At 39.4% G+C, this 14,584-nt stretch overlaps 1 protein-coding gene across 1 annotated transcript in view; it reads right to left on the bottom strand.

The window, feature by feature from the left end:
* Positions 1 to 14,584, bottom strand: part of AMPH (amphiphysin) — a 121,580-nt gene that overhangs the window by 39,959 nt on the left and 67,037 nt on the right. The window contains exons 3-7 of the mRNA XM_068404973.1: positions 11,704 to 11,758; positions 5,858 to 5,952; positions 3,156 to 3,251; positions 1,680 to 1,787; positions 1,191 to 1,276 (exon numbers count right to left, since the gene is read on the bottom strand). Coding sequence (XP_068261074.1) covers positions 1,191 to 1,276; positions 1,680 to 1,787; positions 3,156 to 3,251; positions 5,858 to 5,952; positions 11,704 to 11,758 — 440 coding nt within the window. The remainder of the gene's footprint in view (positions 1 to 1,190; positions 1,277 to 1,679; positions 1,788 to 3,155; positions 3,252 to 5,857; positions 5,953 to 11,703; positions 11,759 to 14,584) is intronic.

Raw genomic sequence — 14,584 nt, 5'->3', positions numbered from 1 at the left:
AAGAATAAGCCTGTAAAATATCAACTCAGTGGATAATTTTCTTCCTGAGGAATTGCAATAACTAAAAAAAAAGGACTCTGAAAGTAATTGCATTCTAAATTATGCCTATTGCTCAAATTAAATTCTACCTTTCCCTGAGACTAGTTAGTGGGCAACACACATATTGAAATAAAAGGGCCCTTACTCTAAATCATTCATATGCAGTTTTACTTTTAGTAAGCCCATAAAATAAACATCTTGAAGTGCTAAGAAGCTTTTCAACTGAAATAGGTAGAAACACAGCAGGAAAACCCTCTATTGATCTGAAATTGAACAGGAATTAATTTAGAAGGCAGAGAAGACAACGGATACTTCAGTGACTCACAACACACTTCTACTCCAGACTGCACTTGTTAAAGAACATGGCACACTAATGAGATGCTTATTTTTCTACTGCTTTTGTTCTCCTGTTCATTTTGTCTGCATTTTCTGTATAAACACAATCTATGATTATACATCCCAAATGAGTGATCGATGCCATCAAATGCTTTTACATTGCACACACAGTCAGCACAAAACTACGAAATGTGTATTCTGAAGTAGTTATAATATTGTTTTTCCCTTCTTTTACTGCTTTGGTAGTATTTTATAGTAACGCGGAAACAACAAGTGCCATCAAATCTTTACCCATTGGTAAGGTTCTTAATTTTAATACCTTTTACAGAAAAATGACCTATAAATAGACCCACTGCAAATCTTCAGGAAGTGTGTGTGGCTGCTCCGTACAGTTACTTTTGACAGTGGAAATATGTGATTCTTTCTATTAACAAGTGGCATTTTTTTTTTCCTTGAAAGGATCAGGTATCCACCATCAAGGTTTCTGAGAAAGGTGACAGAAGCAGTGGGTCATAGTCATGATCTGCTGTTCTGTGCTCTGCCACAGTTCTTTATCCATAAAATGGAGACTTTTTTGCACCTCAGAATGAAGATATGATAAAGAATCTTAAATGCCAAGATACACTGAAAGAAATAAGCATAAATACACTTATAATAAGTATAACTTTGGATCATTTTCAGGCATTTTCCCTTTTATTATTTCAAATAGATAACAGATAGGATCTTCAAGGAGCCATCAAACCATTTTCTATCAGCTCACTAGAATCCTCTTTAGTCCCCTTTAGGCCTTCCAGATGATATCTGCCTAGGCTTACCGTGACCACAGAGATGGCAACTCTTCTTGTAAATCAGTATTAAACTCTTCAAACACTTTCTGTGCTTTTTGAAACTCTTCTTCTGCCTAAAACAAAATGAAACAGGGTGAATGCTGCAATCACTATGACATAGCAAAACCTAGCAAAGTTGGGTTTGTGTTTTTTTTTTTTTTCCTGTGTCTTTTAAAATTTTTATTAACAAAGGATGTTAACTCAGTCCCACGTCACACAGGCAAACACAGGACTTGCCATCCCCCACGTCACATCAAGAGAGAAATTTAGGGCTCAAATGGGACTCACTCCTGAAAGAGCCTGAGGGCATCCTCCCCACCCACCAAAACACTCAATACACATTAATGCTTAAGGATATCACTAGTTCCATTTCTGACAGAGGAAAAAGAAAAGAAACTTTGTACTCAGTCTCTGCACAGAAACAAATGCCACCCTAGCTCCTGAAGTCTTCTGCCAGCATCCTTCCAAGTGTGCTACCTTGGTAATTCTGCCTTCATCTTTTCTTTTTGAGCTTTGCAGGGCTTCTAGATGATGCCTTGCACTGTCGTAGTCCACCAGCTTTCTGCTTCGTTTTGCAATGCGAGTCTGTACAGGGGTAGAAATGAAAGTTAGCACGAATAGCGCTTTGTAAAAACCTATTCTACCTATGTTGTCTTTTAAGTTTTTGACTTATTTTTATTCTCCCTTATCTGCTGTTCATATCTGAAATACTGTATCATGCAGGGACATGCATACCTCTTTTACAGGGTAAAAGAGACAAACTAATCATCTTATTTTAAGTAAGGAATCCATTTACAGGTGGTTTGAAAGGGGTTTTTAGTGGGTATAGGGCTTACAGGCCCTAGATGTGAGATACCAGTGTTATGCAAGAATTGTTTCATTCCCCAGAATAAGTGAACTTGTTAAACTCATGGTACACCGTCTTTTTCCCTTATATATAGTGTGCAAATTTAATGAATGATAATTTTTTTCTAGAGTTGGAAAAAGGGTCAAAATATACTTCTCTGTATAGTTGCTCTGACACATAACAAAGATAACTGGAGTTCAACATACAATAGGAATTCTAATTTACCTGCTATAATTCTTTTAAAACTAAAAAAAAGTCCTTTGATATATACTGACTTTACAAAGCTATATATTATATGTAAAGTCCACATGCTGAGAGGGCATAAGCACAGTTCGATTTACAAGCAAGTTTGAGACTGAAAGTCAGTAATGTTGGGATTTTAAAATTTTTTTTGCTTTAGTCCCTGATGTAATGACAAAGGGGATGACTGTGTGATACCTACTCAATTATAAACCATCACAAAGAATTGCCAGCTATGTCCATAGAGTCACATTCAAACATAAAAGTATCTACCTCTCATCTGTCATGATTCTTTATGCCCACAAGTTTCATTTAGCAAAGATCTCCCTGGACTATACACTGGACAGGCATCTGGGAGAGGCCAGAATCTGCATAACAGTCTCTCCTTATGTGTATTACAAAATCTTTTTATAACTAATTAAAAAGCAGGAACCATGGCTTAGTTAAGAGAGAGATATTTAGATACTCACAGGTAGATCTAGCCAATAACAAAAGGCCTGCTTTTCATGTTGTAATTTGTCTGGCATTTTAACAGCTGAAGAGCTTAATGTGTCCCTGTTGAAGCTGGTGAGAATTGTCTCATACCAAATAAATCAGAGCAGGAAAAAACATAAAAGTTTAACCTACAAAGGCTAATTTACTTCCAAGTACTACTGCATAAAAAATATTTTTGTTCACTTGGAGAATCAGTGCAGTCTAATGTCAGGGATTTACTTACAGAACATAATCTTTTACACTGCAGAAGAGAATGACTTCCACCTCCTCCCTTTTTCTAATTTTCCTTTGCTTATAATCTCATTTTCTATTTATTTTATGACTCAACAGTAATTTTACAAATTGTCCTTTATAGGAAATCATTACTGTACTTTGATATCAGGAAATTGTCCTAGATATGTATCCAAGGTCAACAATGACCCATCCACCAGTTTTTGATGGAAGTCTTCCCAAAGTTCATCACATTTCTGTAAAGGTAGAAAAGAGAAAAATGCCTTAGTTTAATTCCGCTCCAAACCTAGGAGAAATACAAATGTAAATGGTAAATCTTTCTGAAGTTTTAAAGTGTTCTTTATGGTAATAAATCAGAGTGCACTTATAAGGTAAATGAAAAGGAATACCTTGACATTGCAATTTTTCAGTCACAACAAAAGAAGGTTTAGTTTAGTAACTAGTTTGTGTTTTCACTCTTTCAAATAGTAATTGCTATGTGAAAATAAGGATAGCGTGGATTCAAGTTCTTCCTCAGGGTTTCAGGCCCCTGAGGGCCAACAATGCAGAATCTGAAGCTGCCCTAGTTCTTACACCTAAGTATGTTCACTGATGATGAACCTTTCTTACAGAGAAAGAAGTACAACTAAAAATAGAAGAGTAGATAAAATAAAGGAAAAAAAAAGTGGGCTTCCCATCATTTAAAAGGATTTGTAAGCTTTGTTTTGCTTGGTTATTTTTAAAATAAAAGCTGTGGAGACCCACCCTAAGAAAGGTCTTTCCATCGCATACTTTTTGTGCCATTAAGGTACATGTGGCAAAATGGCTGATGGACAGACAAGAACTCTGCCTTGCACCACTAGAGAACTGAGATGCCAGATATGAAACATGCCAACATCAGCAGACAAAATAAACAAAATCCCCTCCAAAAGCTACCGTGCTTTTCTCCAGTCCCCTCTGCAGCTCTGAGGTAGTCACCAAGAGACACCCCTTGTAGTTTTCTGGTTTTTAAGAACATGTTAATGCAGCTGATGTGACCAGGACCCCGTGGGGAGCAGGGTGAGATTCCTTGCCAGGAACAAATCCTGTTACACAGAGACATAGTGCTTGAGGCCCCGGGTTCGCAATGGAACAAGTCATTAGCACATGTTAAACATCTTGATACCCCTTTTCTTTGCACGTTTCAAAAATCACTGAACTCCCCCTTTGATGGGAGGGAGGCTAAAGGGGGTGAGTACTGCTTTGCAGGGATGTTATCCTCACCAGCAAGTCCGGAAAGCTATTCCCTAGTGTTTGTTTTATCAGGAGCCACTATAGGGCATATTATAAATGCTGTGTGATGCCAGCATTTAGTTCATTCATTTTTTACCCTAACAGAGTCCCTAATGAATTATTACAATCTATTAATCATGCTTAAAAGAAATACCTCATTTATTAACACAATATTTAATCACAGTGGTCTACAGAGCAGCACAGCATTAGATCATAGCAAGATACAAAGGCAAACTGTGCATCTGCCTTTGTATCTTGCTGATACATATTTTGGACTAATTAAAATCATGAAGGTTTTCTGAAAGCTAATGGGCTCAAAAACATTGCTGAAGAGTCCTTTAAGTCATCATGTTTCCTACCATACAGAATAAGGTCGTTTAGGTGGATCTCTTTTGGAATGATAATTTGTATCCTGGACTGAGTAAATATATCATTCTTTTTTATGCCAGGTTGAGAGATGCATAACTCTACATTTGTGATTATACAGGATAAAAATCAGGAGCAGAAATTTTGTCATGTTGTCCACATGAGTCTCTGATTAAGAGGACACATCTAACATTTACCCCTATATCTAACAGAGATTAAGAACCAAATTTTGGTCCTTTCATATCCCAATTACAAATTTCTGAGTGTAAAATCTAATACTCTACAGGTACAAGATGAGGTGCTACAGCAAGATGCAGCAGGAGACCTTCCAGCTGTTTAACCTAAAACAATACAAATGGTATGGTATCTTAACTTACACAGTTTGGAAGTTGGATGCTTTTAAAAATCAAAAACACGTCATGCCTTCAGCAGCAGGGAAGGGTAGATGAAGGCAGCCACAGAGAAGAAAAGCAATCATTATGCAGATTTAGGAACACTGCTGTCCCTTCCAGTTTCTTGTTAATTATATTACGCAGGAGGCCTTGCACAGTGGATGCCAGGTGGTTAAAAGCTGCACTGACAACAGTTCTCACTTTCTTGTCACCACCAGCACACTTGCTGATAGACTTCCCCCAGAATTAAGGCTGTTCACTCTAATTCAGAGCACCTTGAGTTAAGCTCCTGCAACGTCCTCTAGAAAAGCCTATTTTTCTCTAATCACTGAAGGAACCTCAGGAAGGCTAAAACGAATAGTGCCCTGCAGCCTAATTTAGCCTCAAAGTCCATATTTTCGTCAGAGAAAGATGAGTGTCCCATCAGGTACCCTGTTTAGCGCCATTGGCTCAACAGTTGTCATATAACATACAAGGATAGGCAGATTTAATAATTTTCAACATTCAGTTGAATTGAGAATCCTGACTGTGAAACCACATGCAAGATACTTGCATAAACTCGTCAATCAGTTGCTATCAGGACCGATTCTGCTCACACTGGTCTTGACCTCAGTGGGAGCTTACGTCATATACTTCGTAAAATAGACATTGCAAGTGCGGCATCTGGTCAGCAGGAGGGGCATTTCACAAGACCAACAATTTCTGTGCTCAAAAAACAGGATTTAACATGCAACGAAGAATTAAGGGAAATTTCAGATGTACACTTCTCCTCAACAGCTCAGATTAATCCATCTGCAGCCAAAATACTTTTTATCTCTTTCCACACATCTTACCTCTCCAATCATTTTCACATCTTCTCGTCCGTACCAATCTGGCTCATACACTTCATGAAGAGACTCTGTAAGCTTCTTTGAAGCATCTTGCATCCCTGTAATTAGACAGAAAGAGGAACATATAACTGCAAACTACAAGAAAGGGTTGCTAAATATCTTTATTTTGACCCACGTGTGCACACTCTACTATTCCTTCTGGCATGTTTAGTACATAATTTTCAAGAGCTGAAACAAAACCTTTATGTTCACCCAGCTCCCTCAGGTTAACAAGAAATCTCCCCTGCAAAAGGATTAATCCATATTTATATGCAGGAAAAACGTTTCTATTTAGATTAGGGATTCAATTTTCCATTCTGAATAAACATATCTGAACACAAATAACAACTCAGAGGGTAGTCCTACCCACTAAAGACATTTAATACCCAACTAAAAGACTACCACTGGGAAGGCAACCAAATAGAAACCTGCCTTTGGTTATTCTCAGCTCTTCCACCCTACAGAACAGTTTCCTACCTTGTCCGTAATGACTACCATGCCCACCTGTGTGGAAGAGGAGGCATCTCCAGGGTGACATGGTTAAAATGGCAGAGACTTATGGGAATTCCTGGCTATAAAAATGGATTTAGGAGAAAAGCCAGAAGGGGTCTGTGGTAACCAAAAGTGCTCCCCAGAATGGAGGGGGTCTCACACAGGCAGAATGTATCTCAGGATTTCTCCATTTCCTTGTTTTCAAATATATTTAAGTCTCAGAAGCTTTCACATGTAAAGTGAGCAGTTAGGAAAAAGCAGCTTGTTATTCTTGTGCCCACAATAATGACAGTGACCTAAAGGTATGCAAATAATGAAGCAAAGGACTGGCAAGAGCTGCAGCAGTGTCCACAAGTCTAGGGAAAAGAGATGGTTGAACCTGGGGACAGTGCCATAATGGACCTGGTTTTATGAAGAATGATTATCTTGTATGCTCACCTAGTAGGTTTAGAATATGTGGAGCCCAGTGCTTATTTACACTTGCAGCAGGGTGGTGTCTACAGAGAAGTGTGCTGAGCCAGACTGCATCAGTCACCTTTGAAGCTCTTGCTACCACAGGTGGAACAAGAATGGGGACTATTGATGGTTATCACTCTGCAATATGCGGAGAAGCTGGCTTCAAGCTAAAGTAGATTCAATGATATTATGAGAAAGAGCCTAAATCTATCTTCAGTGAGATCAGTTTGACCCCAGTGAATAAATTACTGCTCTCAGTGAAAGCACTGAGGTTTGCCTTTCCATTTTAATGGAGCACCAATACATTAGATGTTGAATACGGTTCTGAATCCAGTGAAACCAAACTGATCTCACCTAACATGCTAGGAGTCAGTTCAGAATCAGTAATTTTAAAACGACAACTTTATTTCAACTTCTTTACAAAATCTGAACAACACTGCTAATTTTTTTTACCTAGCATTTTAAAAAAAAAAAAAAACACTTTTTTTCTCCAGCCAAAGTCTTTTTGCTGCAACACACCTGTGCTGTCTTGAAAATCTCTCTGGTGTGATCTTCAGATTTAACTGCTGAGTGGCTGAATTTAGGAGTAACATTGATATTTCTGGTTTCTGCACAAAGAAATGCTTAGGAGTGGAAGAGGAGAATTCACTTGAAACTTGAATGTCTAGAAGGGCAGACTTAACCTAGCCAGTAGCTATTCCACCATGCACTCCAAAACACACACTCGAGATACGACAGGAATATAAATGCAATAATGTACACTTCCTAACATAAAAATGGTGGTCTACGGAATGGATAGAATAGGAAAAAAGATACTGAAGAAGCTGAAAAGTAGATGGCTGTTCTCAGACTTTGGGTTCAAGGGAGAGAACAGTGTGGGAAAAGGGGAGAACAAGTACAAAGGAAACCCTGACATTCAGAAGGTACTGCAATACCCCAAATGAGTGCACAGGTAAATACCAATCTGGTGGTATCCCATTCATTTTCATGCCTGTGGGCATTAACCTACAATGTCCAATGATTTTTTATTTTGCTGGTTTTCCCATAGAATTATTTCTTATGCACTGATACCTTTTATGCATTATTCAGCACTAAAGAGGATTAGTGTCAGCCATAAACTGCAGGCTGTGTCTCTCCACTGTTTGTTACTGCTATCACCGAGAAAGATAAATTGTTCAAAGCAAGTCATTAAAGTACTAAGAAATTAGAAAAGAATTTTTACTGCAGATGAACAGTTAGAAATTTATACTTAATAGCAATTGTTTCATTTAGTACCGCTTCTTGGTAATTGGGTCACTTATTTAATAACTACAAGTGCCAAAATTATTGAATCGGTTAGGAAAAACAATGCTAAATAACCCAGTTACTGAAGTCTGAGGCTCTTGCATGAAATCATCCCTCTCTCTATGGGAAAGAGCTCCTGTCCCTGGAACCCCAAAGGACTCCTAGAGGTTCCCCACATGGTAGGGATCCTGGAGTGGCAGTGCAGAGACATTCCCATTAAGCACCCTAGAGATGGCAGAGAGTAGGTGACTCTTTGCCATCGTAATTCCAATGTACTCAATGGAGCTAGGAAGACCCATACATTGTGGGGTTTCCTCACTCCCTGGCAGGGAAATCTAGGCTGAATCATGAAGAAAATTCCATTCGTCTGACAGAGTGAGGCACCTTGGTCTGTCTCTTAATATTTAAATATTTGAGTGGGGAAGAGAGCTTCATGTGCGGTTCTCCAGGGAAATGACCTATCCTGCCATAAGGGTTGTATCTGTCATTGCTAGTTACCCATTAGAGTTTCCACTGGAACAATTCAATCATCTCATAATTCATTACAAAATTTTACAGAAAGATGATGAATAGTTTTATTGCTTTGAAGAAATTCCATGATTGATTTTAAGATTTGTGTGTCTGGAGGACAGGTGCAGGTCTGTCAGTCACAGACAAGTAGGCAGCAAAACTGCTTACAGCCCTTCAAAACCTCCCCTTCCCTTCCTGTAGACTGGTTATTTCTCACTACGTTAAACCACCTGAAAAGTATGGTGCTTCTTTTTCATGATGCAGGATTCCTTTTCACCTCTGCCACCTGTGTGCAGATCCAGGTCTGTACCTCCCCATCTGCACTGGTACTTGCAAAGAGCTCAGGGTAGAGAATAGGAGGGTGATTTAAGGTTTAACAATTGGCCCATAAAACTGTTCAAGTCACCTACAGCTCTCAAAAGCTTAAAAAAAGAAATCATGAAGTAGAGAACCCAGATACAAGTTGCCAAGGAGACTAGAAGAGACAGAAGACTGAGGCATGAGATGACTACAGCTACAGGGGATAGTACACAGTCTTGTCAGTACAAACACCAATGATACATAGCAGACATTAAACGCACATGCACGTGAAATAAAACAGCACATAGAAGCCATTCACAAGTTCAACAGCTCTATGACATGGTTCCTCCGAGTCCTTGAGAAACCAGCAGTAAAAATCAAGATGCAGCTAAGACTAAGAAGCACCTCTGAGCAAGAGAAGACTGAATATAGCAAAAATTCTTTTATTTTAAGAATGTGTGATACTAAACCTCAAACTGTCAAGTACATTAAAATGAAGGGATAGAGGGTCATAAGAAGGCTCAATTGACCATTCCTTGCTTAAATCATGCCCAGCCAGCTTCCAATATCCAGTCACTCAAAAGTCATTCAGCAAAATGAAACTAGTAATAAGTTCTAGAACTAGAGTTCACAACATATCAGCTTCATAAAATTCTTTTAGTTAAAGTTAGCTATCTTGTCAACTCCTGAAACCCTTTAAAAAACTGCTTTTCTCACACCTGTAAGTGTACAAGGATGTCAAGTGCATTATTTTCCAATGATATGATCGACCTTTTTCCCTGCAAAATAAGTGCCTGATGACAGCATGCCTCCAAAGCTCAGATGTCCTAGGTGCAGAAATCCCACTCCAGTGCCTAAATTTGGGGGTTCCCATGCTTTTGTGCATGGGATATGTTTTAATGATGCACAATGTTATCCCAAAATGTTTTAACAATAGCAATCCTTCAAAGAATAGCAACAAAGAGGCTGTAGTAGTTGCTGGACCTGCTTCTGCCATTCATAATCTGGAAGGGCTTTCGCCACTGCTGAGCTAGTCAGCTTTGGGGAAGTCCCAGCCAGAGCTGTCTTTGTGGACTACTGTCTCAGTCTGTCCTCCCACTCCACAGCATGAAGGTGTGCCAACACGTGTGCCAAGGATGCCCACTGGTGGCTTGTCAGCTTTGGAGAACAACATTTTTAAGGCTTTTGTGAGCTGCTTATGACTGGGTCTTTTTTAAGACATGAAGATACTGAGGTGTCAGAAAACACTTTTCATTCTCAGTAAGAAAGTCAGTCCAAATTATTTTCAAATATGGACTTACAGGCTGCAACCAGAGAAAGATGCTGAACAGAAAAGCATGGCTAAAAAGGCGAAAGTTGCACAATGAAAAATTTCACGCCAAGTTAAAAACAAAACTGGTGCAAAGAGTATCCCACTAGACAGTAAACCAGCAAAAGGACCATGAAGGCACAAAGTACTAGGAAAAGAAGAAAGAGAAAGAAAATTAATCATAGAGAGGAGGATTGTTGTCACTAACATGGAAATCAAAGCAGCATGTAAACAGTCAGTCTACATGACAGAAAAGCCATCTGGCCAACACACAGCCTCAGCACGCTGCTGCTGAGAATCCATCTGATAATGGGTGCAGGGGAGAAATGTCTGAAGAATAAGTATGTAAAATCAGCATCCAATGGGTCCAAAAAAAATGACTGATGCTGAAATTTCCTCTAAGAATAAAAGACATTGTGCAAATCCCTCACGGCAAAATACCTCCCGTGTGGTACAGGATCTTCCTTGCTCAGCCCATCCAGCACATAATAGATAGTCAAAGACATTAAGTTACTGCTTTGCTCCCTGTTTTAGAATTCCCATCAAAAAGAGCTTTCTTCCCTGCCTGTCAACACCTGCTGAAGCTTTATGACACAGTGATTTTCAGGGGTGTTCATACTGGTTTGTAACATTTTCCTCACTGGACTGGAGCCAGGTTAAAAATATACACCCATATATACACACACATAGATATATCTCAAGAAGCCATTACTGTCTCTCTGTCAGTCACCAACTCTTATTCCCTTCCCTTTAGCACCTGACCTCCAACTCCTCCAAAGAGAGGCAGCATAAGAAAGAGAACACTCTGTGTATGGTGCTGAGTGTGGTGGATTTACAAATGTCATAGGATTTAAATAGCTGTTTACTCAATCTCTGATATTTAAGTGCTGACCAGTGACCTTCTGCTACTTGGATTTTCAATGTAGTATCGAAAGAGATCACATTTGATTTTTAAACTTAAAAAAAAGGGATTAAGCAGTCAGAAATACGTGAGAAATCACATCATCAGAGGAAGTGTGGTTTTGGAGGGAGGTGACCATCATCCAACTAGTAATACCTGGAAACGTTACAGTTGTGGAGATCAAGCAATCTCTTGCCTTGCATTTGGTATTCCATATTCTAGCATTTGCAAAGATGAGTAACAAGATGCGTAGGCTTTGTGGATGCTCAAAATGCACACAAATGTGAGAATCTGGTCAGCAATCCTGCACACAACGGGCAGCTGAGGATGAGCCGTGCATGCAAGACTGTACACACATGAGGTGTGTAGAATCGAAGCTACAGAATCCCTAAGAACAGACTAAAGAGTCTGTGCCAGATCCAAAGCAGAAATGTGGGCTACTAATGACAAAAGCAGTATTACTCGTATTTGTTTTTGTATACGTTAAACAAGCCTACTTGTCTCAATTTTTAACAAAAGTTTGCTTTATGAAAACATGACATAAAACTTAAAAATCACCTTTGATGGCTGCTAAATATCCTCTCAGTTCTCTCTGGAGCCTGGAACCCTCTGCCTGGAACAGAAAAAAAAAGCCAAAAAAAAAGCAAGGAAGTAAAAACACATTTCAGTTATGTTATCGAAAACACATTTCAGTTATATTTTATGCCTTAAAACATGCATACAGTATGTCAAACTTAACAACAAAAATCCCAGCGACAGGGCAAGGGGCAACAGGCACAAACTGAAACATGGAAAGTTCCATCTCAATATGAGAAAAAACTTCTTTACTTTGATGGTGACAGAGCACTGGAACAGGCTGCCCAGGGAAGTTGTGGAGTCTCCTTCTCTGGAGATATTCAAACCCGCCTGGACGTGACCCTGTGCAACATGCTCTAGGGGAACCTGCTTTGGCAGGGGGTTGGACTAGATGATCTCCAGAGGTTCCTTCCAACCCCAGCCAGTCTGTGATTCTGTAATTTCAGGAGCTGTCTGATGAATAGTGTCACACCTTGTAGGCATGCACAGGTGCATACAGAAAAGGTGGCCTGGCCAAGATGCTATGCACAGTGTACTCTCTAGGCTAAAAGTTTCTGGGTTTATTTTATCAGTCCTCTGTACAGGGAAGAATTCCAGTCAAAGACAGGCAGGTATATTTTACGGCCAAGGTGCAGTTCAAGTCAGCCTGGCCAGTGTCCTAACCTGCAACACAAAGAACTATAATCAAGAACAGTGCACCTCCACTTGAAACCACTCAAATGAGGCCAGCCTAGACCTGCAGAAAATCCATGCCCTTACATAAATGGATTACTACTTTTGCAAACAGTTTTCCAAGTATTTTAACATTTGAATATTTTGCAAGCAAATAACTACTAAAAAACAATAGCATTAGTTATTTTGTTTAGCTTAGCTAGTGCATCTTGCAATCTGCTGTGAAATCTCAACTGTTTCTTTGGCAAATACATCAAAATGATCTTTCTTTATCTTATACAACAGCCTTTGAAAAACTCAGAACAGACAAAACAAAATGGGTTGCTTTACTTTATCTCTGTGTCACAAGTTGGACTTCACAGCTCCTAGGATTTGCAATAAAATCTGTGCTACGCTATAGCACACACTTTATTGCTAAAAAGCTGTTGTCCACGACACCTTCAGTATGCTGAAGATTTTTTAAACACTCCACTTTTATCGGTTCCCAATATCCTCCGAAGTATTTATTTACGCAGTTGGAAACTGTAGGAATATCAGCTTGCAGTCACATTTTCTCACATACAGCTACACCATATGGAAAAATCAGCTGCAAAATATAACTGACTGCTTTGGAGTTTTTCCTCGTATTTTTCATGTAAAAGTTAGACCCCAAAAGGCTGCATGTGTGAATACTTCAGAAGGCAGAGTCTCAACTGGTATAAGCTATTGTAACTCCACTTAAGTCAAAGGACTTCTGATGTCAGTAGGATTTGCCATCAGCGGCAGTGATGTTCAGAGCATTCAGACACAAAGGATCATAAGAAATTCGGGTTGAAAGGGACCATCTGGAGCTTAGAATCCATCTACCTGCAGCCACACTAAATCCAAACAGTGGTTCTCAAAAAATACTCACTCGCCTCACCAGTACACACACTGCAATATGCAGATTACATCCACCAAATTCACTTGCCTCTCCCAGCTCTCTGCAGGGAACTGGAAGCTTTTAGAACTGGATCAAAAGCCCTCAAATTTCAATGCACCATAACAAGAGAACAACTGTTTTAAGGTCCTGGAAATACTAAAGAATTTAGAAGGTAAAAATGCCTGAGTGGGCAGATTGAATTCACTGTATGGATTCAACAAACATGAAGATTACTTTTACGCTAATTTGATCTGAAGCAAAATTCCTTTTTGAACCTAGATCTATTAATCAACTAAATTCTGAGTATAGGAGTAGACCCACCAAGGTGGTAACAGTGCAGGCCACCAATCTGTCTCCGGTTTGTGACCATATTTAGCACTCCAAGGAAAGGCAAATCCTTCCCTTGGTTCAGGATCAAAGTTACATATCAAAGGAGGGGCCAGACAGGCACCGGTTGAGTAATCAGTGGATTAAACCTCAGGCTTAATTACTTACAAAACAATTGACAGTTCTGAAAGTAGTGGTAGCTTGATGTTGTGTCCCTTAAGATACATATACAGATGTACATATACATGTACATCTTCATACTACTTAGTAAAAAGTACCACCCTAACGCATCATAACACATTTTATCATCCTACATAACACAGTAGCACCCCAACACACTTCAGAAGCTGACTTTTTTCTAGTTCTTTCTGTGCTAGAATGGGAGGCAGAGAGATGACAGAAGTTGTTGGCTTTCTACAGAGCAAGGTCTTAAGTGAACAACATTGCCACATAGGAAAGGAGATCGAACCCGGGGGCAGAATTTCTTGCTCTAAGAGATGAAGAGGAGTATCTGTAAATGTGCAGCAGAAAGAGGAGGGAAGTTTGCCTTTCATGCATGTCTGTCTCCTTCTGGGAGGATCTCTGGTACTCTGAGAAGTCACATGAAGGTATAGAAATTATGTTTCCAATTCATATCTTCTTTGGCCAGAGCACTAGTATAGCCTCCAACCTGTGGCGACAATGGGAGGTGTATGCCCATAGCAACTTGATTCTTCATCATAGTCCAGCTGAACAGGTGCCTATACAATAACAATTTTTAATTATTGAAGAATTTCTGATGTTTCAGAAGCAGCAAATTGCAGCTGGAAGGCTCAGAACCCTGTTAGCTATCCTCATGTCCAGTAAAAGGCCTATATTTACTCATACACATGCCATTTTGTCACTAACTAGCACACCACGAATGGCACGTCAGGGACACACATTGCTCGACCACTATGTTTATAACTGTATTGCTGTGTAGTT

Source organism: Nyctibius grandis, chromosome 7 (genome assembly GCF_013368605.1).
Source record: "Nyctibius grandis isolate bNycGra1 chromosome 7, bNycGra1.pri, whole genome shotgun sequence".
NCBI classification, from domain to species: domain Eukaryota; kingdom Metazoa; phylum Chordata; class Aves; order Nyctibiiformes; family Nyctibiidae; genus Nyctibius; species Nyctibius grandis.
Note: the sequence above shows the minus strand (reverse complement) of the source record. Positions and strands in the feature narration are given on the sequence as shown.